The sequence below is a fragment of the Anser anser genome, assembly GCF_964211835.1.
Source record: "Anser anser genome assembly, chromosome: 15".
NCBI lineage: Eukaryota > Metazoa > Chordata > Aves > Anseriformes > Anatidae > Anser > Anser anser.
The window spans coordinates 13775701-13799566 of record NC_139736.1 but is presented as its reverse complement, the minus strand read 5'-3'; the positions used below and the strand labels follow the sequence as shown (position 1 = coordinate 13799566).

The window sequence follows — 23866 nt, the reverse complement described above, 5'->3', positions numbered from 1 at the left end:
GCATTGTAAGCACCTCCACTAGGCGTGAGGCCTCGTACAAGGTTCTGCCTGAACTATGTGGTTGTGCAGCCATGTGCCTTGCAGGCAGCCACCTTTCAAAGTTCAGTACCTACAGCACAGGGCACACCAAACAAAATCCTCCTCTCGTGGTGTGGAATGAGACACTGCACAATTTTTGTCCTGAGCCACTTTCAAGGGAAGGGAGGGAGGAAAAAAGCATAAATGAAAGCACCTCAGTTTAGGACGGGAAGAGAGGTACCAGCAGGAAATTAGATTGATAGAATTAAGAAGAATATTAGAACGAGGGACTGTGCTGGTAGTTTTTAAAACTGTCATTCATTCCCTAAAGAAATAATGCTGGAGGAATCACATTTCACATGAAAGTTACGACACATCCTTCAGCATACAAATTTGCAAAGATAGTATAAAATCATTCCGCAAGTACATCACTGGGTACACCTTGGTCTACACAGCCTCTTCACAGAAGACCCACTAGTTAATTTAATTCACATACTACAGAACACGCAACTTTGTTGGGCTGAAGCAAACTGTGAACTGCTTTCCAGCGAGTTTTATACAATGCCAAAAGATTGAATGTTTTAATTCAATTAATGCTTTCAGCTGAGTAATTTATTTTTTTTAAAGAAAACTGCTTATTACACATTTTATGAATAAGTCTAGAGTAACAGCATGAAAGACGCTTTCAAGCTTCAGCTCGTCACCATTAGATTTTGTTACTATTTCCTCCCAACTTCATTATGCATTCAGAAAATGAATAAAAACATGAAAATGAGAACGCCCTACTTTAGTTCCTAGTACATCTACAGCATACGATGGCAACATAGTCTGCGTTTACTTTTACTAACATGGTCACAACATACACACATGTATTTTCACCACTCACTGCTTCACAGTGCCCCAAAACACACCTTAAAACCTGTGCTCAGCAACAGTGTGGCATATCTGCATTTGAGAAGTAAACTCTCAGAAATGCCTTTTCTCCAGTGACCTTATATTGGGCTGCTTCTTTTCCCTCAAAAAACCTTCCTGCGTCTGAGCTCTCAATCAACTGACCGCACCCAACCAATCCTTCAGGTTCCTTCTCTGGTTTCGCGCACAAAAGTTACTTAAAGACTTACTTCCAAGCTATTCCACTACTTCCACTATTTAGAGCATAGATTATGAACCTGAAATAATAAAAAGATGATCAATATTTGAAAATAAGATAATAATTCTAAAAAAATTACACGTTTAGATACTTGTGCACAAACTTTGATAAACCTTTTAGCAATCAAAATGGTGTGACTTTTAGAAGCTAAACAGTTCTCAAACTTTATTTTACTATAATATTTTTATGTCATTTTTGCCCTAAAGTCAAAGTGTAACAACAGCACACAAAGATCCAGAATAAAAAATAAAAAGTAAAGAAATCCACAACTAAATATTGCATCAGGGAGATCTGAAAATTAGGACTGTGTTTATCTATTTTACTAAGCAGAATTTGAGAAATATTATTAAATATCTTCTCTGAACCATAGTAAGATAAAGTCAGAAAGTCAGCAGCTGTTGAGCAGGCAAACTTTTCCTGCTGCATGCAATGAAGTTTACTTTAAGAATAATTTGTTTGCTGCAATAAAGTACCCTCAAAGCATAAATGCAAAAAAATTATAAGGGATCTGTGACAGATAGAAAATACTACTACTTTCAAATGGCTTTTAAAGACATGATTAGGATAAATCAATGCCTGCTGTGTAACTACGATTTGAAAGAAATTAATTTTAATGATCACATTCCTTAATAATAGCCTTCAAAAGAGACTTCACTTTAGAATACACATATTCTAAAAGCAGGACCACCTTAATACAATTTTAAGGGTTACACAGCTTTATTGAAAGATCATGACACAATCAAGTTTCCGGTTTCACTGAACCAAATGTAAGCATGGTCTCGACACTCCCACTGTCCCATGTCACCGTTACCTTTGCAGTTATCACCTTGATTGTGCCATGCAAAATGCAAAAGCTTCAAACTTTCAGAGCTGATACAAAGGATTGCAAATGCATTTGAGCTCTTTATCATTTTTATGCTTACAGAGGAGGAGAAAGTTGGTGGGCCAGCAACTGTAAGGACTTTAGTACAATCCTTATTGGTAATCTTCACTATTCAACCGGTTCCCTACGGGAAGCTAGCTCTGAGAGACACTTCACTTGGAATGCAAACCCCTATAACTTCTCAGCACAAAACATTTCATTAGGGAGAATTCAGACAAGCCTGCAAAGTGTCTCAGCATGTATCTCTGCATGTAAAGAGCTCGAATTTGAAAGGATCCCACTCCATGGCTCCGTTCTCCAAGATCTGACAGTTATAATCTCAGCCATATCAGAGAAGTATCAGCTTTAATATGTTCACATCTAAACCAGCCAGGCAAAGCTGTGGCTGGTCTTACAGTTCAAAATGTGAAAGCATAATTGTCATTCTACCAGTGACCATCTCCCCCAGTGACTTAAAGTTTCTCCAAACCTGACAATATAGTCAGGTACAGTGATTGCCTATCTACGACCGATTACTGAAATAATATAGTCTGTTCTGTATGTATGATTAATACATACATTTATTATAGTTATTTTGGGATCTGAATTGCAGAACAGTGTCTGCTTTTCAACTGTATCAATACACCTCATTAAATATCATTCCACTCCTCTAAAACATAAGTGAATGTTTATGTACAAATATAAAAATACGAATATACACATGCGCAAGATGCGTGTATTTTGTTCACATGTGCATACACTTCCAAAGCAATGAAACTGCAAATGCACATTATTACACTCGTCCATTATGGATAACGTTTATTCCAAAGGAATATCTCCTCCCATTTAACGCTACTTACAACCCTTGAAATAATTGTCTGTAGCTAAACACTCCTGGGTATTCCATCTGCTTGTTTATTTGGCTTAATGCAGCTGGGAGAAAATTTACACAGGCCTTTACACAGGCCTCTAACCTCCAACACCACACACGGAAGATTTTCACTCAGATCAAAAAAGTTTACGAGATTATAGAGGACTTATAAAGGTATTAAAAATATTCAATTATATTAACTGTGAAACAGCTAAATTCAATATTTTTTACATTATATGGCAATAACTAAAAGGTGGCAATGTGTAAAACACTGCTTTCTTACTGCAACACAAAACTGCCACAATTCTTAGTGTTTACCTAATGTCCAGCAAGTGCATACCACTGCAATGGACCCAAAAAGTGTGGTAATGTTCAATATACATCCATGCTACATGGAGTTTTATTTAGTTTCAGACGACAAAAATAATTTCTGCTATTTCAAATCTTGAAGAAATCTACAAGTGTTATTCTTTTCAAAACTTAACAGAAAATAACACAAGTACTTTTGTGCAAGGTATCCAAAATTAGTCTCAAGCACAGCTCAGCTACAGCGCCAGGTGTCAACCCGTAACTGCTGAGCACACACAATGGCACCAAGATATTCAAATATCCTTGCTATTTTCCAGCTACTTCAGGAAGAAACTGCTTTGAAAAAAACATTCTCATCCTCAATGCTAAAGTAAAAAAGCATGTATATATAGGTAAAAATATGCATGCGTAGATGTATACAAAACAACCTTATTTAAAAAAAAAAAGTAAAAAAATCAAATTGCATGAAAATCCCTTAACTGTTCTGAAACAGTGATGCAGTACCCGTGACTCACAAAACCTTAGAAACAAATAGTTCAATATGTGTATTTCACAGCTGTTTCCAAAATAGTTCGTTGAGTAGAACAGTCACAGAAATAACAGAGAAATCAACAATATCTTGTGGTTTGCTTTTTTCCCCTTTTTTTTTAAACTACCACCCATTTAATATTTTGTTATTATTCAATGATAGAATGCAGAGCGCAGCCACCTGATTACACAGTTTGTTAGAGTCTAATTTCCTAAGCAAAATACAGAGATTTCCTAAAACTCAGGAGACAAAATGAAGGAATTAAAGGTTTGCTTCAATAACGAAGGGTTTTTTTTCCCCCCTCTTCCGCATACACATCCAAATCCCCCCATTTTTGCAAGTGCAAACGGGAGAGTGGGCAGCAGAGAAGCTGAAGCCTTGGGACACAAAGAAGATTTCAGCTACTGTGAGAAACAAGCCCCAAAACACCTTCCCCAAAACCAAACAAAAGATGGCATCTGCAGGAGGAGAATGACAACCCCCAAACACACAGGTGATCCACACTCCCACACCCCACTCGCCTGCATGTTTTGAGGGTTCCAAAATACAGTACCTTTGCCTTTTACAGCGGTGCTGCTGCCAACTGAAGAGGATGCCTGAGAATCCTTCTTCAGCCTCTTGCTCTGAGGTCTGACACTGGACCTGAGAAAATGATGCTGGTCCTGGCTGTGGGAGGGCTGGAGGGCAGCCGGGGCCTGGGACAAGCTGGGGTTCGGTGAGGGGCTGCTGTTAGTGTTGCTGTTGATAATCTTCTCTTCTTTCTTTGTGCTGCTGCTGCCTGGAGCTGCCTCTCCTCCTCCTCCTGCCCCTTCTTCTTCCAGGGACTCCTCATCTCCTCCTGCTCTCTTGCCCAGCTTTTTCACCCCTTCCTCCCCGCTGCTCTCGCCCAGTTTCACCGTCATCCTGTTGGGGAGGAGAGAAAGAAAAGAGGGGGGCACAAAGTCAGGCCGGGGAGCCCACCAGAGAGGGGGAGAAACCCCTGGGCTGAGAGGGGAGAAGTTTAGCTGCAGAAATTCCTCTCAACATGGCCGCCGTTGTTTGTTACTAAATCCCCTTTCGTTTGCTGTCCCGACCCAACAACCTGTGCCGAGGGCGGGAGGGGAGAGCCCCGCGGGAATCCCCCCCAAACCGGCCCAAAAGGGTGCGGGGCTCCCCCGGCGCCCCCCCGGCGGCCCCCCGGAGGGCTTCGGGCCGCCTCGGGCGGAAAAAATCGCCGAGGCCAACTCGGGCGCTGGAAGCGCTCGGCAGGCGGCGAGGGAGGCAGCCGCCGGGCCCGGCGGAGCGGGGCAGCGCGGCCGGGGCCGGCCCGGGGCTCGCCCCCATCCTACCCCTTCCGAAGCTCCGGGGGCCCGGGGGGGCTCCCCGGCCTCCTCACCATGGGGCCCAGCCGGCCCGGCCCGCCGCGGGGGGGGGCTCCATGCTCCTCGCTGCGGCGGCGGCGGCTTCTCCTCCTCCCTGTGTGTGTGTGCGGCTGGGGCTGGGACTGGCCACGGCGACCAAGCTTTCCAGCTCCCCTCCGCCCCCACCCCGCCACAGCCCCGCACCTCCGGGCCCTCCCCAGGGCACCGCTCGGCCCGGGGGGAGCCGGCCACGGCCGGCCCCGGCAGCCCGGCCGCCTTCACCGCGAGCATCGCCCGGGCGGCGGCTCGCCTGTCACGGGCCGGCCGGGCCGGGAGGGGACCGGCTCCCCGCAGCCCCCTCGGCTCGGTTCTCGCTCGCGGCTTCGGCAGCCGCCGGCACCGCTCGCGGCCGGCCCGCGCCCGCACCCGCACCCCGCGGCGTTACCTCAGGGGGCCACAAACTCCGCGGGCACCCGCAGCGGCGGCGTCCCCCCCTCGCCTCGACGGGGACAGCTCGGGTGCCGCGACCTCCCGGGCCAGCAGTAAAGTTTTACACCGCGATCTGCCGGGACACTGCTCTGCGCCCTCCGAGAGGCACCACCAGATCGCTTAAACGCCGGGTCTGACATTTGGGGGCCATTTGGGATGGCCGCTCACTAACTTCAGAAATCTGCCCGGCACAGGGGTACCTGGAACAGAACACCAGACACGTGCACACGCACAAGAGCTTAAGGCATTAAATCACATTATCTGCTACAAGCCAACAGCAGTTTTTTTTAAGAGAGTGTAAAAATGGGCCTGGCACCTGATCTAGAAGTCAACTTCTAAGAAAGAAACCGTTCCACAGCAGAAGAGAGAACTAGCAGTTGCAACGCCTTATCGCCAGCACAGAAGCCACAGTCCAACTTTAATTAAGGGCAAAGATAAACACCAGGGAGAGAAGGAAATTCCAAATATCACTAATAAAATGATGGAATTGCAACAGATCAGGCTGATACCAGGATGGAGTGTTTTAAAGTAAACCAGGTGCATCAGCATAACACCACACCTGAATGCACGTTGTTACAATTTACGGACTATGTTCCTATTACTGAAGTGTTACTTTTCCCTCTAACAATTCCCAGCTGAAATACCGTACCTAGCAGCTCAGAAAAACATGGGGCAATGTTCCGTTCTTTGCAAAAAGCCCAATAAGCTGGTTTGAACTGTAAATATAAGTTGATATTAAAAGTTCATATAAAACCTGACGGAGCCCCGATCACCAACAGAACTCTTCTCCACATTAAAAAAAAAATATATATTTTCAGTCGCTGTGATGACAGAAATCTTCAAACCCTGACAGTTTGTGCTCAAAAAAATATTAACTTTGGGAGGACTCAAACCTCCTTGATCTCCATTTGGGTTTTATTACCCCAAGTCAGACGATGCAGCTGCTGCGTTCCCCCCAGCAATCTCTGTCAGAAGGCTGAAGGGTTTCTCCCCCAGAGCCACACACCTCTGGGGCGGTCTCAAGACACGGTAGGAGGCCAGGGCAGCCACCCCCAGCATCCACCCCCCTTCGCAGCATCCTGGCCAAACCCTTCGGCGGGGGCTCGCACCGTTTACCCCCTCCACCCGCTGTTTTCGCTTTCCCTTTTGCTTTCAGACGCACGCCCTCCCCAGCCACACCGCCGCACGCCCCGCGCCTCCTCACCCGGCGCCGCTCACAAAACCCCGGCTCTCCCCGCGCTCCCCGGCCCCCCGCAGCCCCCGGCGCCGCCTCCTCCCGCTGCCGGGGGCTCGGGCCCCAGCGCCGCCCGCTGTGCCGGCCCCAGCGGCCCTCAGGCCCCGCGGGAGCCCGAGGAGCCGCCGCCCTCCCCCGGCCCGGGCCGTGCCTGCAGCGTTACCTGCCGCATCAACGCCGCCTCGCAGCCTCCGCGCTCCGGCGCTCCCGGCGGCGGCCGCTCCGGCTCCTCCGCCCCCCGCAGCCCCAGGCACCCACAGGCCGCGCCCCAGAGCCGCCAGCTCGGGCGGAGGCCGGCGCGCCCCGCGACCCCCGCGGCCTCCAGCGGCCCTCCCAGCGCTGCCGGCGGCAGCGGCCCCGCTGCCCGGCCGGGGAGGCCGCCTATCCCCGCGACCGCGGCACCGCCGCTTCCCGGCCGGCCTCAGCGCCCCCGAGCCGGAGCCGCGGCTCCCTGGCGGGCCGGCTCGGCCCCGCAGCGGGCGGCGGTGGGGGGCTGCGGGCCGCCGCGCTGGGTGCGGGCCGCCGCGGTTCCGCTTCCTCGTCAGCCTGCGCCGGGCCTCGCCGGGCGCGTCGGGCCGCCCCTGGCGGGACCCCAAACAAAGGCCGCCATTGGCTGGCGGCACGCGGGAGCGAGGCGGGAGGCGGGGCCGCGGCGCCGACGCCGGCCAATCACCGCGCGGCGCGGGGAGGGCGACGGCGGCGTAACTCGGGGGAAGAGGCGGCAGCTGGGGGCCGGCCGAGGGCGAGGCGAGCCCCGCGAGCCGGCTGCTGATTGGGAAGGAGGGTAGCTAATGGCCGTCGTCTGGGTTTTCATTGGCTAGAGAGCTCTTGATTTGCATGCGGCGCTGTATTTATGGCGCCCGCCGGAAAAGGCGGTGCTTCTGCGAGTGAGGGGCTGGGAGCGGGGCGGAGCGCGCTGTGGTTGGCGCTGGGGCTTCCTCTGGGAGCGGGCGGCCCGCGGCGCCGCTGCGGACGTGAAGGACCTTGCGTCTCAGCCCGTGAGAGGCGCTGCGGGGCGAGGCCGCCGCTTGGCACCGCTCGCTGTGCTGCCCCGCCGCAGCGTCCCATGCTTGCGTCGTAGCCGGGAGGCGAAGCGGTGCGGGGCTGCCCTGTGTCCGCCCGTCCCGCTGCGGAGCCTGCTCCCCTGCCGCCGGGGCAGGCTCTCCTGGTAGCCTGCGGCGCGGGGAGCTGCTGCCGCGCGGCTTTGGGTGCCTGCTGCTCCCCTCGCTTGTGCCCTCGGAGGTGGGGTGTGGAGGAGAGACCTGGGGTCTGCTCTTGGCCTGGAGCACGCCGTGCCTCTGGCAAAGCCTTGGCACCAGCAGGGGCTGTGCCAGCCGGTCTGGTGCTGAGCATCCCTGCAAAGCCTGGGTTTGGTGGGGTGTGAAGAAATGACCAATTCTTGCAGATCTCATGGGAGTTCTTACAAAGAGCAGCACTAGAAGCATAGCTGAGCACTGGAGGTTTGGCCACAGAGCTGCTGAGAGACTGGGCCATCCCAAAATGGCGGCTGTGCTTCTGGAAGGTTCTGAGCTGAGGGCGGCCCGCAGGCTGAGCGTGCTGCTGAGGTGCTTGATTAGAAGCACCTTTGTTACCAATTAAGGATTTTAATCAGCTTTTTCTTCTTCAGTGTTGTAAGTGATGTACTGAAAGCAATAAATATAAAATCTCCTGGGAAGGCCTGTCATCTTCACAACTTCAAGTCTTGTTGTGATGTTTGAGTTTATATAGGGATCATTAGGTGAGCTAGTGAGCTTTTTTTTTTTGCTTAGTAAACTATCTCAAGGTTTAAGGAAGCTTTATTAAGTGATTTACAAACTAAATGAGAGTTGAATTAGATTAGTGCATGAAATCTTTTGTCCTGTTTTCCAGTGACCATTGTTTGGTACTTAGATGTGGCAATCTCATGTTAACTGCTAGTGAAAATAATTTCCAAAAATCTTAAAACAGACTTTTGTGTATGAGATTTTTTCTTTGATAGCTATGAGTAAACTATTTATGAAAAGAATATTGGATACTCATCTTTTTAAAACTTCCTGAATATCCTAGCAGGATAGGAGGTCTTAGTCCTGTTCCTTTGAGGAAAAATTCTCAATCTGTAGCTTTGGAATCAGTTTTCACAATTTGACCTTTATGATGGCAGGTAAATTGTGGAAGGCAGGGCTCCTGTGGAGAGTGTTGCAAGTAACTCATGACAGCGAGCTAAATTTAAACATGCCTTGGGCTTTGTCATCTCTAAATATGCTCTAGAGCATAACTATGAGTAACAAGTATATTGTTACAAATTGGATTTTTAAACTAAGAAGAGCCAAATTGCTTAATGGTCTTGTCACAACTGTAAAGCTTTGTGTTTAAACTTACACATTAGTTTGTTGAGAGTATTTTTTCAGTCTTGTTAGAATGTAATGCAAGATCATATGGCTTATATCAAATATTCTTGCCACTTGATTTGACCACAACCAAATTTAACATTACTGACAGGAAATGATGCATTCTGCATCTACAGTGCTGTGTGTTTCATTTCCATGGTTCTTTGCAAAAACATGTGAAGGTGCGTTCAGTTCCCCACGGAGCTCAGAGCTGAAGGTTCCCATTCTCTGTGTATGTAAATAACTTCATATGCTTGAATAGCCCCAGTGCCTCAAGTAGACTGTTAAGATGTAAAATTGCTTATGTGCATAAATGTCCATTAAAGAGACTGGGAAAAAAAAGGCATAGGACGAGAGCTGAGAGGCAAGGGGAAGGCTGAGACGTCAGAAGGCACTTGAACTTCATTCTGTTTTAATGGTAGGGAGGTCTCCATGATCGTGCTTGTGCAAACCTGCACAGATATAAAACGCAAACAGTCTTTCAGTGTTTGTTGCCATGGTTCTCTGGACTAGGCAAGAACACTAACTTGGATTTCTTGGGCATCCTGTGTGTTTTAAAATGAATAACAAATTGTGTGCACTGCATACTTGTCTGTGGTGGTCTCAATTTTGCATCTCAAGTGCATGATTATTACACTAATTACAACATGAAATTTCTTGTTCAAAGGCCTTAGATGTAAAAAAAACATCAACACAGTAGATGTTACCCTGTATTTTCCTTTTAGGTCACTTAGCTATTAAATTTCATAATTTATTTGTTCATACAAAGCTCTTAAATTCCTTAATCTGGCAAATGATAATGGATGATTTTTGTTAGCAAAGCAGTTCTTTTCCCATTCAGGTAAGAGGATTTAAACCAAAGGTCAGACATCTGTTGTTAATCTTTCATGTCTTACTAAATAGGAGTCACCTAATCACAGCTTTACTTTTTTCTCAGCAGCTGAGGTCAAGCCCTTAGAGGAAAGGGTAAGATCCACTATGTGACTGTGCTACCGAAGCATGTTCTTTGTGTGTCCTGGGGCCTCAGGGTCTCTGCAGTAATCAGGCCTCTTGCATGAGGGCAGTACTCAGATGAGGGAAGACCCGAGCATCCTGGGATACTCTGCTTATTTCTTATTTTAAAGCATAAATGCTCTATAGCAGGGCTTCTCTGCTGAAGGTAGTAGGGCAGGGAACTTCAACTTCTGTCCAAGTCTATGCAACCAGGCATATGTAGTTTAGGTATTAGGCAGAACTTTGTTTAACAATGGAGCCAGTTAATTGTGAAAGCTGTAAAATGGTCGCCTGAGCATAGCTGGTCAGTGTTTTTAGATCATGGAATCATTTAGACTGGAAAAGACCTCTAAGATCGTCTGGTCCAACCTTTAACCCAGCACTGCCAAGTACACGCTTAAGCCAGGTCACTAAGCGCTACATCTGTATGTTGTTGTTGAAGACCTCCACGGATGGTGACTCAACTACTTCTCTGGGCAGCCCGTTCCAATACTTTACAACCCTTTCAGTCAGTAAGTTTTTTCTAAACCTCCCCTGGCGCAACTTAAGGCTGTTTCCTCTCATCTCTTAGTACATGGGAGAAGAGACTGATCTATGATAGCTTCTGTTAAGGTGATAAGGTCTCCCCTGAGCCTCCTTTTCTCGGGGCTAAACAACCCCACATCCCTCAGCTGCTCCTCATAAGACTTGTTCCTCAGACCCTTCGCCAACTTTGTTACCCTTCGGACATGCTCTGGCACCTCGATGTCCTTGTAGAGAGGGGCCCAAAAGTGAGCACAGTACTTGAGGTATGGCCTCACCAGAGCTGAGTGCAGAGGGACAATCGCTTCTCTAGCCCTGCTGGCTGCACTATTCCTGATACAAGCCAGGATGCCGCTGGCCTTTGTGGCCACCTGAGCACGCTGCTGGCTCCTGTTCAGTCAGCTATTGACCGAATACCCCAGGTCCCTTTCCGTCGGTTCTCCCCTCAGCCTTTAGCACTGCGTGGGTTTGCTGTGCCCCAGGCGCAGAACGCAGTGCTTACACGGCCGAAGCCAACAGGCGCTGGATTACGCAGGAACTGTTAGGTATGGCTGTATGGAAGGTGTCTTTTCGTCTGTTTGTGCGGAGCTGTGACCACGGTGGGGTTACAACTGGCTGCGGGGTTCGTGACGAGCGGCGTGAGGGTTGGGGAAGTGACTGCGCGGTGAGGGCTGCGTTGCGGGGTTAGCCTCACGGCTGCTAGGGACTGCCTGCTGCCAGCCCGCCGGCACCGGTTGCTCGGGGATTAAACCCGAAAGCCCTGAAGCCGCCCGCTGACGGCGCGGGGCCGGGCGGCCGGCGGGGCGCTCTCGGGCCCTTCCGCGCCTCCTCGGCTCCGCTTCGGGAGCGCCCGGGGGCGGGCGGCTCTCCCCGTTGTCACGGTAACGCGGAGCCGCGCAGCGAGCGCTGCCTTCCGCGGCGGGGCGGCCCGGGAGACGGCGGCGGGAGCGCGCTGCGGCTCGGCCCGGGCCCGGCCTGCTCCCGACGGGTGCGTGCGCGCGCGGGGCGGCGGAGACGCGGGTGCGGGAGCGGGAGCGGGGCGGGCCTGCGCGGGGCCTGCTCGGGGCGGGGGGGCCGCGGGGGCCCGGCCGAGCTGGGGGCCGGGGGCGGCCGGATCGCGCCGCGGGCGGCTTCGCGGGGGCGGCCCGGGCGGGTGGGCCCCGGAGGGTAAAATTAGCGATTTTAAGCGTTTTAAAGTGAAAGCTCACGTTTCCGGCAGGCAGGGAGCCTTTGAAGAAGCGACGCTTTTTACAAAGGTAACCAAGGAAATATTGCGGTGGTGCGTGCTGGAAAATAGCTGTATGAGCGCCCTTGGTGTCAGGTTTTCTGGTAAGCCTGTGACTGGACACTGTTCCAAAAGAACAGCAAACCTAACCTTTGTCAGCCTCCCGGCGTCTCTAAATATGCGCACAACATGTCCATACAGAGCATGTAAGTAACTTTTTAAGAATTGTCACCGAAACCAGAATAGCGTAATTACTTTCAAATTAAATTTGAGTTGCATATCTGAATGCAGGCGGTTGTCTTTTGCAATGCGTCTGTGCGTGCTGGCTCCCTGCTGGGATCTGTAGCAGTAGGAATCTCGAGTCTACTTCCCTGAGTTCCTGAAACTCCAAACAAATCAAAGCTAATTGGCTTGTAATGTATTTTAATACTATGTCAACTTGTAAGTAATGAATTGTGAGGGTTTTTTTTGTTTTGTTTTTTTTTTTTTTTTCTGGAGGAAAATCGCTCCATACCAAAGGCTGATCTTCCCCTCCTTGTACAACTGTTCTGAGACCTGGTGAAATCTTGGTGGATGCCTGAGTTGGTAGGTACAGACAGATACAGCTCCTCTGCCCGTGCTCTGAGACAGCCAGTTATCAATCTGCTTTAGTCCAGAAACCACATTACTGTGTTGGGGTCGTATGACCTGTGAGCTACTAAACCTCGAAACACAACTTCCCGAAGGTCTTGGTATCCCAAGCACAGAGCCGTGTTAGCACAGGTGTACGGTGTCTGGACTAGAGCTGGCTTGTGTCTGGCCGGTTAAGAACAGGGGCAGGGAATGACCTTGAATCTCCTTATTTTTCTCTGTATGTGGACATTAACATAATACGAACTTTTATGAAGCACCTGTGGATTGTTTGGAAGGTGTCGGTCAGTTTATCTTCTCCTATTAAAGAGATCACCTCTCTGGACTTGATCAAGTTCTATAGCGACCTTCAAAGTGCTGAACTTTGTCAGAAATTCTTCTCTTTTTTACCTTGAAACAAATAGGACGTGCTGTGCCAGAATCATTTGTAGAAAGTGGTCCTTGCGTTTCTTCCTTGAGAAGACTTCTTTGAGGAGGCAACTGTCAGTGTAAATGCGTGAGCCTGAAGCAGCAGTAAACATGGGGATAATGAATTCCCACGATTACAGCAAGCATAATGAATGTTGGTTTTGTGACTTCTTTATGCAGCTGTGTAATCCACTTACAGACTATTTATTTACATAGAGCAATCTACTCCACCGTTTGCATAGCTATTGAGATGGCAAAAAGTATATTAGGGATTGTCAGTGATGACAGTATCACCGAATCTGGTTTTAGTAAGTGCTAGTCTGCTCTCTTAAAGGTGTGCACTTAATTCCAAACGGGATAGTTAGCTGTACAGCTATCCTAGTTGGATTGAGTGGACACTCACATATGTAGTAAAGCAGACAATGTGGCTTGATGCGCACATTATGAATTGTCAAGGGACCATAAGCTCGACAAACTTGTTTTCTTCCCTCTCTGGGGGAGACTGAATAATCGAATAAGAAGTATTTGCGATTACAGATGCAATGAACAGGAAACTGAAAAGGGTGGTCCTTAAAGGAATTACAGATGTACGATTTCGTGTAATAAAATCTATTTCCTACCAGATGTTTTTTATTTAGGCATCTCAAATTTTTATTTGAATCTGAAGTGAATTTCTCAATTAACTCAACTTTTGAGCCAGTATAATGATTATTTAAATGTAGACCAACTTTTTCTGTTAAAGTACAACGAAGCAGATGTAGCAGGAATGGAAGTGTTAGAATGAGTACAGTATTTCATAACAGATGTGGAGATTTAATGAAATTATCAAAAATGTGAAATAAAGATGAAAAACAGTCCAATATGTATTTGAATTATTTTTTTTGGCGGGGAGGAGGGCAATAAAGCCAGATCCATGTGCTGTTACACATACATGGAGGTTGAGGGAGGTGATTGTCCCTGTCTGCTCTGCCCTTTTGAGGCCCCACTTGGGGTCCTGCGTCCAGGTCTTGAGCCCCCAGCACAAGAAGGATGTGGGGCTGTTAGAGTGAGTCCAGAGGAGGAAGGCCATGAAGATGATCAAGGGGCTGGAGCACCTCTCCTATGGAGAAAGGCTGAGAGAGCTGGGGCTGTTCAGCCTCGAGAAGAAAAGGCTCTGGGAAGACCTCACTGCAGCTTTTCAGTACTTAAAGGGGGCTTATAAAAAAGCTGGACAGCAACTTTTTACTTGGTCAGATAATGATAGGAGAAGGAGGAATGGTTTTAAACTGAAAGAGGGACAATTTAGGTTAGCTATTAGGAGGAAATTCTTCACTCAGAGGGTGGTGAGGCACTGGAGGAGGTTGCCCAGAGCAGCTGTGGATGCCCCATCCCTGGAGGTGTTCATGGCCAGGCTGGATGAGGCCCTGAGCAACCTGATCTAGTGGGTGGCATCCCTGCCCGTGGCAGGGGGCTGAAACTGGGTGGTCTTTAAGGCCCTTTCCAACCCGAGCCATTCTATGATTGTGAATGAGTGTGAACGTAAGGGTGGATGGATCTTGCTGAAAGATCAAACTGCACATCACGAGGCTGACTGCGCTTGTTTCTGTTTCAGCGTGTGGCACTTCATGTTCTTAATCTGAGCGGCAAGGTACAAACCTACCTGTCTATTTTGAAATGTTGCATACCTTTCTAACCTATCTAATCGAAGGTGCTGAATCTAATTTTTCTTTTCTGGGGGAAGACAGCCCTCTTAAAACAAAATATTTATTTTAAGCATTGATGGAATATTTGAAGTAAAGAGACTTAAACAAGAATTTCTATTGAATCACTGTCTGATTGGTGACCTAGGCAAATCTAACTGCTGTACGTGCATGTTCCTACAGATTAATAGCTCATGGTTGAGCTGTCCATAAGAAAAATCTTCTCCAGAAAGGGAATCACCTAAACCTTTACCAGGAATTTTATATTTTTCAGGTTTTGACATTGTTTGTTAATAAATGAGGTGCTTAAGAGGTGGTTATCTCAGCTGTTCTTTGTTGTTTTGTTTTGTTTTGTTTTTAAACCAAGCCAGTGAGATCATACAACACAAATCCCAAAGACAATCTCCCTGCATAAACTTTTAAAGGCTTCATGTCTTGCTCCATTTCTGAGAAAGAACTCTGAAAAGAGCATTGCTTTCGGGTTCTTTTCCTTGAAAAATCATCATTTATTTAGTATTTTCATTCAGATACAGACAGGTTTTGTGGATCTTGAATGAGTTAAACTAATCTGTCCAGTAATTTCAACAGTACAAGCTCTAAAATGGTGACAACTGTTAAAGTTTACTTTGAAAAAAAGCTCAGGTATGAGACTTCACAACTTGAGATCACTCTGTACATTGACATCTTCGGATATGAAGTACTAGAAATACCTTTTTGGTAAACTCAGAGTTATTTCAGAGCCCTCTGAAATAAAGCAGTACAAGCCACTGAGAGACCAGGTGCTAGTCTATGCACTCTGGGGATCTGTGGACTACAAGGCCCAGTGCTCCTCAGCATTTTTTAATAATACCTCTTTAACCTTTTCCGTGTTCTAGATAGAGCACGTTAAGAAGGTGATGTGGTAGCTTCTTTTATTAACAACTTTTAGCATTCTGTTACAAACGCTTATTTTCCTCGTGCAGGTTTGCAGTCTGTGACAGCTCCTGGTGCTATGGCCGTGTACGTGGATCATCGAATAGATGCTCCTGAGTCAGTTGCCTCCCCATCTCATATAACGTGGCACTCGATCCATCCACTCTTGGCAGTTGCTTCCATCAGCACAGCATCTGGGGGCTGTGTGGATATCTATCTGGAACAGGTGAGTAATCAGCAACTTTGCTTTTGGGCTTAATATCGTTCTGCTGTTTTGAAACTTCACTTTTGTATCATATTTGCATGTTTACTTATATGCTCCTTGAATCCCTGTCCCTACATTTTAATTATTGTCCGTGCTCCATGCTATTTAGAAAATGTCAGATTCATCAGCTACTGATTACATATGTTTTATAAAAAGCTATTCATAAATTAAATTGATCTCTTCATTGAAATTTAATTTTTACAGACTTAAGTCGTATTTGTGATAGTTACCATCTTTTTTTTTTTGATGCTCATAATTAAGAGAATTTTATGCTTAAAAATAAAATGGTCACATGCTTTTTTTTTTAAAAAAAAAAAAAACAACTTCAAGTGAATGAAATGTACTAAGAAGTATGAATAAAAAAACCATTCTTCCATCTTGAGTCTGAACTGATTTGCTAGACCCAATTTGTTCCATCTGAGTAGGTTGTTTAGTAGACAGATATTTGCTCTGCCTACTCTGATAAGCTTTACACAAGAGGCTTGTGTAGCACTTCCAGGGGAAAAAAGTATCTGTGCTGTTTAGGGAAATGGTAGTATAACCTATCTAGCAGCAGATGTACTGGAAACATTTAACTCTGTTAATAAGTGCATAAAAATGCACTTAAATTTATTCACTTAAATGCATAATTTTCAAAGAGCATTATTAAAAATTGTCATCCAAATTTTACAAACAGAAAAATAAATACATGAGGAGATTAAATGATTTGCCTGAAATAATACAGCAAACTATGCACAAAGGAAAGCCTACCTTTAAAATAACTGTTTAATTAGATTATTCTGTGTTCTTAATTAAGTCCCTTATTCTTTTTAAAAGTTTTTTTTTTTTTTTTTTTACCTTGAAATGTGATTGAAGCCTTCTTATCATTCACACAGGAATAAGAGTTTGATATTCATTGAGAGCTCTTCATGCATGCTGGGGGGAGGAATAGCTTTGAAAAGCAGAGTGTGGCAATCATTTAATACCACTATGTTTTCACAGGCTATTTTCAAATGGGTGTACTGCATGTTGTAGCACATTTTTATGCACAGGAAATATCCATAAATACTTTGTGTAGCCACTTCATATGTCTTACCAGATGTTCTGTTACATATCAGTCCTTTATCACAGGAAAAGATCTTGTTGACTGGGAAGCAAATCTGAAAGTTTAGCTGCATATTTGTACTGAGCCTGTACTTTATTTCCATTTGCAGGGAGAACATGTGTCTGATGCACATGTTGAGAGAAGCTTTCAGGTCACATCACTTTCCTGGCACCCTTCCAGGCCGATTCTTGCAGCAGGCTGGGAGACCGGAGAAGTTACGATACTTAACAAACAAGACAAGGAGCACCATGCTGTACCACCAACTCATAACACCAAAATTACAGTCCTAAACTGGAGTACAAATGGTACCCACCTTGTGTCTGGTGATAGGGTAAGCAGTTGAAGTATCAAACGTGCATTTGATGTGGAACAGTGTTGCAAGCCCTGTGATAGAAAAAGATTATCGAATGGATTACTAGGGGAAGGAATAGTTGCAGGGGTAGGTGGATAAATTTCTTTGCTTCAGATACAAATTAAAATTGATGGGGAATAAACCCCAATTTTAGTGTTTTAACTTTTTTGCAGATCTTTCAATTCACCTTTAAATAAGTGTCTCTGCGCTCTCGCCCAGTTTCACCGTCATCCTGTTGGGGAGGAGAGAAAGAAAAGAGGGGGGCACAAAGTCAGGCCGGGGAGCCCACCAGAGAGGGGGAGAAACCCCTGGGCTGAGAGGGGAGAAGTTTAGCTGCAGAAATTCCTCTCAACATGGCCGCCGTTGTTTGTTACTAAATCCCCTTTCGTTTGCTGTCCCGACCCAACAACCTGTGCCGAGGGCGGGAGGGGAGAGCCCCGCGGGAATCCCCCCCAAACCGGCCCAAAAGGGTGCGGGGCTCCCCCGGCGCCCCCCCGGCGGCCCCCCGGAGGGCTTCGGGCCGCCTCGGGCGGAAAAAATCGCCGAGGCCAACTCGGGCGCTGGAAGCGCTCGGCAGGCGGCGAGGGAGGCAGCCGCCGGGCCCGGCGGAGCGGGGCAGCGCGGCCGGGGCCGGCCCGGGGCTCGCCCCCATCCTACCCCTTCCGAAGCTCCGGGGGCCCGGGGGGGCTCCCCGGCCTCCTCACCATGGGGCCCAGCCGGCCCGGCCCGCCGCGGGGGGGGGCTCCATGCTCCTCGCTGCGGCGGCGGCGGCTTCTCCTCCTCCCTGTGTGTGTGTGCGGCTGGGGCTGGGACTGGCCACGGCGACCAAGCTTTCCAGCTCCCCTCCGCCCCCACCCCGCCACAGCCCCGCACCTCCGGGCCCTCCCCAGGGCACCGCTCGGCCCGGGGGGAGCCGGCCACGGCCGGCCCCGGCAGCCCGGCCGCCTTCACCGCGAGCATCGCCCGGGCGGCGGCTCGCCTGTCACGGGCCGGCCGGGCCGGGAGGGGACCGGCTCCCCGCAGCCCCCTCGGCTCGGTTCTCGCTCGCGGCTTCGGCAGCCGCCGGCACCGCTCGCGGCCGGCCCGCGCCCGCACCCGCACCCCGCGGCGTTACCTCAGGGGGCCACAAACTCCGCGGGCACCCGCAGCGGCGGCGTCCCCCCCTCGCCTCGACGGGGACAGCTCGGGTGCCGCGACCTCCCGGGCCAGCAGTAAAGTTTTACACCGCGATCTGCCGGGACACTGCTCTGCGCCCTCCGAGAGGCACCACCAGATCGCTTAAACGCCGGGTCTGACATTTGGGGGCCATTTGGGATGGCCGCTCACTAACTTCAGAAATCTGCCCGGCACAGGGGTACCTGGAACAGAACACCAGACACGTGCACACGCACAAGAGCTTAAGGCATTAAATCACATTATCTGCTACAAGCCAACAGCAGTTTTTTTTAAGAGAGTGTAAAAATGGGCCTGGCACCTGATCTAGAAGTCAACTTCTAAGAAAGAAACCGTTCCACGGCAGAAGAGAGAACTAGCAGTTGCAACGCCTTATCGCCAGCACAGAAGCCACAGTCCAACTTTAATTAAGGGCAAAGATAAACACCAGGGAGAGAAGGAAATTCCAAATATCACTAATAAAATGATGGAATTGCAACAGATCAGGCTGATACCAGGATGGAGTGTTTTAAAGTAAACCAGGTGCATCAGCATAACACCACACCTGAATGCGCGTCGTTACACTTTACGGACTATGTTCCTATTACTAAAGAGTTACTTTTCTCTCTAACAATTCCCAGCTGAAATACCGTACCTAGCAGCTCAGAAAAACATGGGGCAATGTTCCGTTCTTTGCAAAAAGCCCAATAAGCTTGTTTGAACTGTAAATATAAGTTGATATTAAAAGTTCATATAAAACCTGACGGAGCCCCGATCACCAACAGAACTCTTCTCCACATTAAAAAAAAAATATATATTTTCAGTCGCTGTGATGACAGAAATCTTCAAACCCTGACAGTTTGTGCTCAAAAAAATATTAACTTTGGGAGGACTCAAACCTCCTTGATCTCCATTTGGGCTTTATTACCCCAAGTCAGACGATGCAGCTGCTGCGTTCCCCCCAGCAATCCCTGTCAGAAGGCTGAAGGGTTTCTCCCCCAGAGCCACACACCTCTGGGGCGGTCTCAAGACACGGTAGGAGGCCAGGGCAGCCACCCCCAGCATCCACCCCCCTTCGCAGCATCCTGGCCAAACCCTTCGGCGGGGGCTCGCACCGTTTACCCCCTCCACCCGCTGTTTTCGCTTTCCCTTTTGCTTTCAGACGCACGCCCTCCCCAGCCACACCGCCGCACGCCCCGCGCCTCCTCACCCGGCGCCGCTCACAAAACCCCGGCTCTCCCCGCGCTCCCCGGCCCCCCGCAGCCCCCGGCGCCGCCTCCTCCCGCTGCCGGGAGCTCGGGCCCCAGCGCCGCCCGCTGTGCCGGCCCCAGCGGCCCTCAGGCCCCGCGGGAGCCCGAGGAGCCGCCGCCCTCCCCCGGCCCGGGCCGTGCCTGCAGCGTTACCTGCCGCATCAACGCCGCCTCGCAGCCTCCGCGCTCCGGCGCTCCCGGCGGCGGCCGCTCCGGCTCCTCCGCCCCCCGCAGCCCCAGGCACCCGCAGGCCGCGCCCCAGAGCCGCCAGCTCGGGCGGAGGCCGGCGCGCCCCGCGACCCCCGCGGCCTCCAGCGGCCCTCCCAGCGCTGCCGGCGGCAGCGGCCCCGCTGCCCGGCCGGGGAGGCCGCCTATCCCCGCGAACGCGGCACCGCCGCTTCCCGGCCGGCCTCAGCGCCCCCGAGCCGGAGCCGCGGCTCCCTGGCGGGCCGGCTCGGCCCCGCAGCGGGCGGCGGTGGGGGGCTGCGGGCCGCCGCGCTGGGTGCGGGCCGCCGCGGTTCCGCTTCCTCGTCAGCCTGCGCCGGGCCTCGCCGGGCGCGTCGGGCCGCCCCTGGCGGGACCCCAAACAAAGGCCGCCATTGGCTGGCGGCACGCGGGAGCGAGGCGGGAGGCGGGGCCGCGGCGCCGACGCCGGCCAATCACCGCGCGGCGCGGGGAGGGCGACGGCGGCGTAACTCGGGGGAAGAGGCGGCAGCTGGGGGCCGGCCGAGGGCGAGGCGAGCCCCGCGAGCCGGCTGCTGATTGGGAAGGAGGGTAGCTAATGGCCGCCGTCTGGGTTTTCATTGGCTAGAGAGCTCTTGATTTGCATGCGGCGCTGTATTTATGGCGCCCGCCGGAAAAGGCGGTGCTTCTGCGAGTGAGGGGCTGGGAGCGGGGCGGAGCGCGCTGTGGTTGGCGCTGGGGCTTCCTCTGGGAGCGGGCGGCCCGCGGCGCCGCTGCGGACGTGAAGGACCTTGCGTCTCAGCCCGTGAGAGGCGCTGCGGGGCGAGGCCGCCGCTTGGCACCGCTCGCTGTGCTGCCCCGCCGCAGCGTCCCATGCTTGCGTCGTAGCCGGGAGGCGAAGCGGTGCGGGGCTGCCCTGTGTCCGCCCGTCCCGCTGCGGAGCCCGCTCCCCTGCCGCCGGGGCAGGCTCTCCTGGTAGCCTGCGGCGCGGGGAGCTGCTGCCGCGCGGCTTTGGGTGCCTGCTGCTCCCCTCGCTTGAGCCCTCGGAGGTGGGGTGTGGAGGGGAGACCTGGGGTCTGCTCTCGGCCTGGAGCACGCCGTGCCTCTGGCAAAGCCTTGGCACCAGCAGGGGCTGTGCCAGCCGGTCTGGTGCTGAGCATCCCTGCGAAGCCTGGGTTTGGTGGGGTGTGAATAAATGACCAATTCTTGCAGATCTCATGGGAGTTCTTACAAAGAGCAGCACTAGAAGCATAGCTGAGCACTGGAGGTTTGGCCACAGAGCTGCTGAGAGGCTGGGCCATCCCAAAATGGCGGCTGTGCTTCTGGAAGGTTCTGAGCTGAGGGCGGCCCACAGGCTGAGCGTGCTGCTGAGGTGCTTGATTAGAAGCACCTTTGTTACCAATTAAGGATTTTAATCAGCTTTTTCTTCTTCAGTGTTGTAAGTGATGTACTGAAAGCAATAAATATAAAATCTCCTGGGAAGGCCTGTCATCTTCACAACTTCAAGTCTTCTTGTGATGTTCGAGTTTATATAGGGATCATTAGGTGAGCTAGTGAGCTTTTTTTTTTGCTTAGTAAACTATCTCAAGGATTAAGGAAGCTTTATTCAGTGATTTACAAACTAAATGAGAGTTGAATTAGATTAGTGCATGAGATCTTTTGTCCTGTTTTCCAGTGACTATTGTTTGGTACTTAGATGTGGCAATCTCATGTTAACTGCTAGTGAAAATAATTTCCAAAAATCTTAAAACAGACTTTTGTATGAGATTTTTTCTTTGATAGCTATGAGTAAACTATTTATGAAAAGAATATTGGATACTCATCTTTTTAAAACTTCCTGAATATCCTAGCAGGATAGGAGGTCTTAGTCCTGTTCCTTTGAGGAAAAATTCTCAATCTGTAGCTTTGGAATCAGTTTTCACAATTTGACCTTTATGATGGCAGGTAAATTGTGGAAGGCAGGGCTCCTGTGGAGAGTGTTGCAAGTAACTCATGACAGCGAGCTAAATTTAAACATGCCTTGGGCTTTGTCATCTCTAAATATGCTCTAGAGCATAACTATGAGTAACAAGTATATTGTTACAAATTGGATTTTTAAACTAAGAAGAGCCAAATTGCTTAATGGTCTTGTCACAACTGTAAAGCTTTGTGTTTAAACTTACACATTAGTTTGTTGAGAGTATTTTTTCAGTCTTGTTAGAATGTAATGCAAGATCATATGGCTTATATCAAATATTCTTGCCACTTGATTTGACCACAACCAAATTTAACATTACTGACAGGAAATGATGCATTCTGCATCTACAGTGCTGTGTGTTTCATTTCCATGGTTCTTTGCAAAAACATGTGAAGGTGCGTTCAGTTCCCCACGGAGCTCAGAGCTGAAGGTTCCCATTCTCTGTGTATGTAAATAACTTCATATGCTTGAATAGCCCCAGTGCCTCAAGTAGACTGTTAAGATGTAAAATTGCTTATGTGCATAAATGTCCATTAAAGAGACTGGGAAAAAAAAGGCATAGGACGAGAGCTGAGAGGCAAGGGGAAGGCTGAGACGTCAGAAGGCACTTGAACTTCATTCTGTTTTAATGGTAGGGAGGTCTCCATGATCATGCTTGTGCAAACCTGCACAGATATAAAACGCAAACAGTCTTTCAGTGTTTGTTGCCATGGTTCTCTGGACTAGGCAAGAACACTAACTTGGATTTCTTGGGCATCCTGTGTGTTTTAAAATGAATAACAAATTGTGTGCACTGCATACTTGTCTGTGGTGGTCTCAATTTTGCATCTCAAGTGCATGATTATTACACTAATTACAACATGAAATTTCTTGTTCAAAGGCCTTAGATGTAAAAAAAACATCAACACAGTAGATGTTATCCTGTATTTTCCTTTTAGGTCACTTAATAAATTTCATAATTTATTTGTTCATACAAAGCTCTTAAATTCCTTAATCTGGCAAATGATAATGGGTGATTTTTGTTAGCAAAGCAGTTCTTTTCCCATTCAGGTAAGAGGATTTAAACCAAAGGTCAGACATCTGTTGTTAATCTTTCATGTCTTACTAAATAGGAGTCACCTAATCACAGCTTTACTTTTTTCTCAGCAGCTGAGGTCAAGCCCTTAGAGGAAAGGGTAAGATCCACTATGTGACTGTGCTACCGAAGCATGTTCTTCATGTGTCCTGGGGCCTCAGGGTCTCTGCAGTAATCAGGCCTCTTTCATGAGGGCAGTACTCAGATGAGGGAAGACCCGAGCATCCTGGGGATGCTCTGCTTATTTCTTATTTTAAAGCATAAATGCTCTATAGCAGGGCTTCTCTGCTGAATGTAGTAGGGCAGGGAACTTCAACTTCTGTCCAAGTCTATGCAACCAGGCATATGTAGTTTAGGTATTAGGCAGAACTTTAACAATGGAACCAGTTAATTGTGAAAGCTGTATAATGGTCGCCTGAGCATAGCTGGTCAGTGTTTTTAGATCATGGAATCATTTAGACTGGAAAAGACCTCTAAGATCGTCTGGTCCAACCTTTAACCCAGCACTGCCAAGTACATGCTTAAGCCAGGTCACTAAGCGCTACATCTGTATGTTGTTGAAGACCTCCACGGATGGTGACTCAACTACTTCTCTGGGCAGCCCGTTCCAATACTTTACAACCTTTCAGTCAGTAAGTTTTTTCTAAACCTCCCCTGGCGCAACTTAAGGCTGTTTCCTCTCATCTCTTAGTACATGGGAGAAGAGACTGATCTATGATAGCTTCTGTTAAGGTGATGAGGTCTCCCCTGAGCCTCCTTTTCTCGGGGCTAAACAACCCCACCTCCCTCAGCTGCTCCTCATAAGACTTGTTCCCCAGACCCTTCACCAGCTTTGTTACCCTTCGGACATGCTCTGGCATCTCGATGTCCTTGTAGAGAGGGGCCCAAAAAGTGAGCACAGTACTTGAGGTATGGCCTCACCAGAGCTGAGTGCAGAGGGACAATCGCTTCCCTAGCCCTGCTGGCTGCACTATTCCTGATACAAGCCAGGATGCCGCCGCTGGCCTTTGT

The 23866-nt window shown here is 49.4% G+C and overlaps 3 protein-coding genes across 11 annotated transcripts in view; 1 reads left to right on the top strand and 2 right to left on the bottom strand.

Moving 5' to 3' along the window:
* Positions 1–7110, bottom strand: part of CRAMP1 (cramped chromatin regulator homolog 1) — a 44777-nt gene extending 37667 nt beyond the window's left edge. For 2 of the 4 annotated variants that reach the window (XM_083800052.1, XM_083800049.1), the window contains exon 1: positions 4293–4642. In XM_083800052.1, coding sequence (XP_083656178.1) covers positions 4293–4641 — 349 coding nt within the window. In that variant the 5' untranslated portion in view covers position 4642. Of the gene's footprint in view, positions 1–4292; positions 4643–5114; positions 5264–6965 lie in introns of those variants that run through there. The other 2 variants (XM_083800051.1, XM_083800050.1) reach the window with 2 other exon arrangements.
* Positions 7111–11304: 4194 nt separating this feature from the next.
* LOC310882002 (intraflagellar transport protein 140 homolog) lies at positions 11305–17348 on the top strand. 6 transcript variants are annotated; one of them, XR_014572739.1, is made up of 4 exons: positions 11305–11671; positions 12407–12493; positions 15588–15763; positions 16996–17347. XR_014572739.1 is itself a non-coding variant. In XM_083800110.1 (3 exons), the coding sequence occupies exons 1-3, from the start codon at positions 11985–11987 to the stop codon at positions 17227–17229; spliced, it is 540 nt and encodes a 179-aa protein (XP_083656236.1). In that variant the 5' UTR covers positions 11946–11984; the 3' UTR covers positions 17230–17348. The 6 variants fall into 6 exon arrangements, 1 of the variants encoding a protein (XP_083656236.1); XR_014572740.1 differs by lacking the exon at positions 11305–11671 and adding an exon at positions 11795–11939; XR_014572738.1 differs by lacking the exon at positions 11305–11671 and adding an exon at positions 11946–12114 and having other exon boundaries at positions 16996–17348.
* A 502-nt stretch (positions 17349–17850) lies between these two features.
* LOC310882336 (uncharacterized protein) lies at positions 17851–23705 on the bottom strand (the record flags this gene model as incomplete). Its single annotated transcript, XM_083800955.1, has 3 exons — positions 17851–18596; positions 19794–20398; positions 23695–23705. The coding sequence occupies 3 exons, from the start codon at positions 23703–23705 to the stop codon at positions 18517–18519; spliced, it is 696 nt and encodes a 231-aa protein (XP_083657081.1). The 3' UTR covers positions 17851–18516.
* Between the last annotated feature and the right edge of the window lie 161 nt (positions 23706–23866).

Coding starts and splice junctions, on each gene's coding strand:
- LOC310882002 (XM_083800110.1), top strand. CDS start 11,985: ATGAGCGCCCTTGGTGTCAGGTTTTCTGGTAAGCCTGTGACTGGACAC. Junction 12,115..15,587: donor AACATGTCCATACAGAGCAT/GTAAGTAACTTT, acceptor TTCCTCGTGCAG/GTTTGCAGTCTGTGACAGCT. Junction 15,764..16,995: donor TGGATATCTATCTGGAACAG/GTGAGTAATCAG, acceptor TTCCATTTGCAG/GGAGAACATGTGTCTGATGC.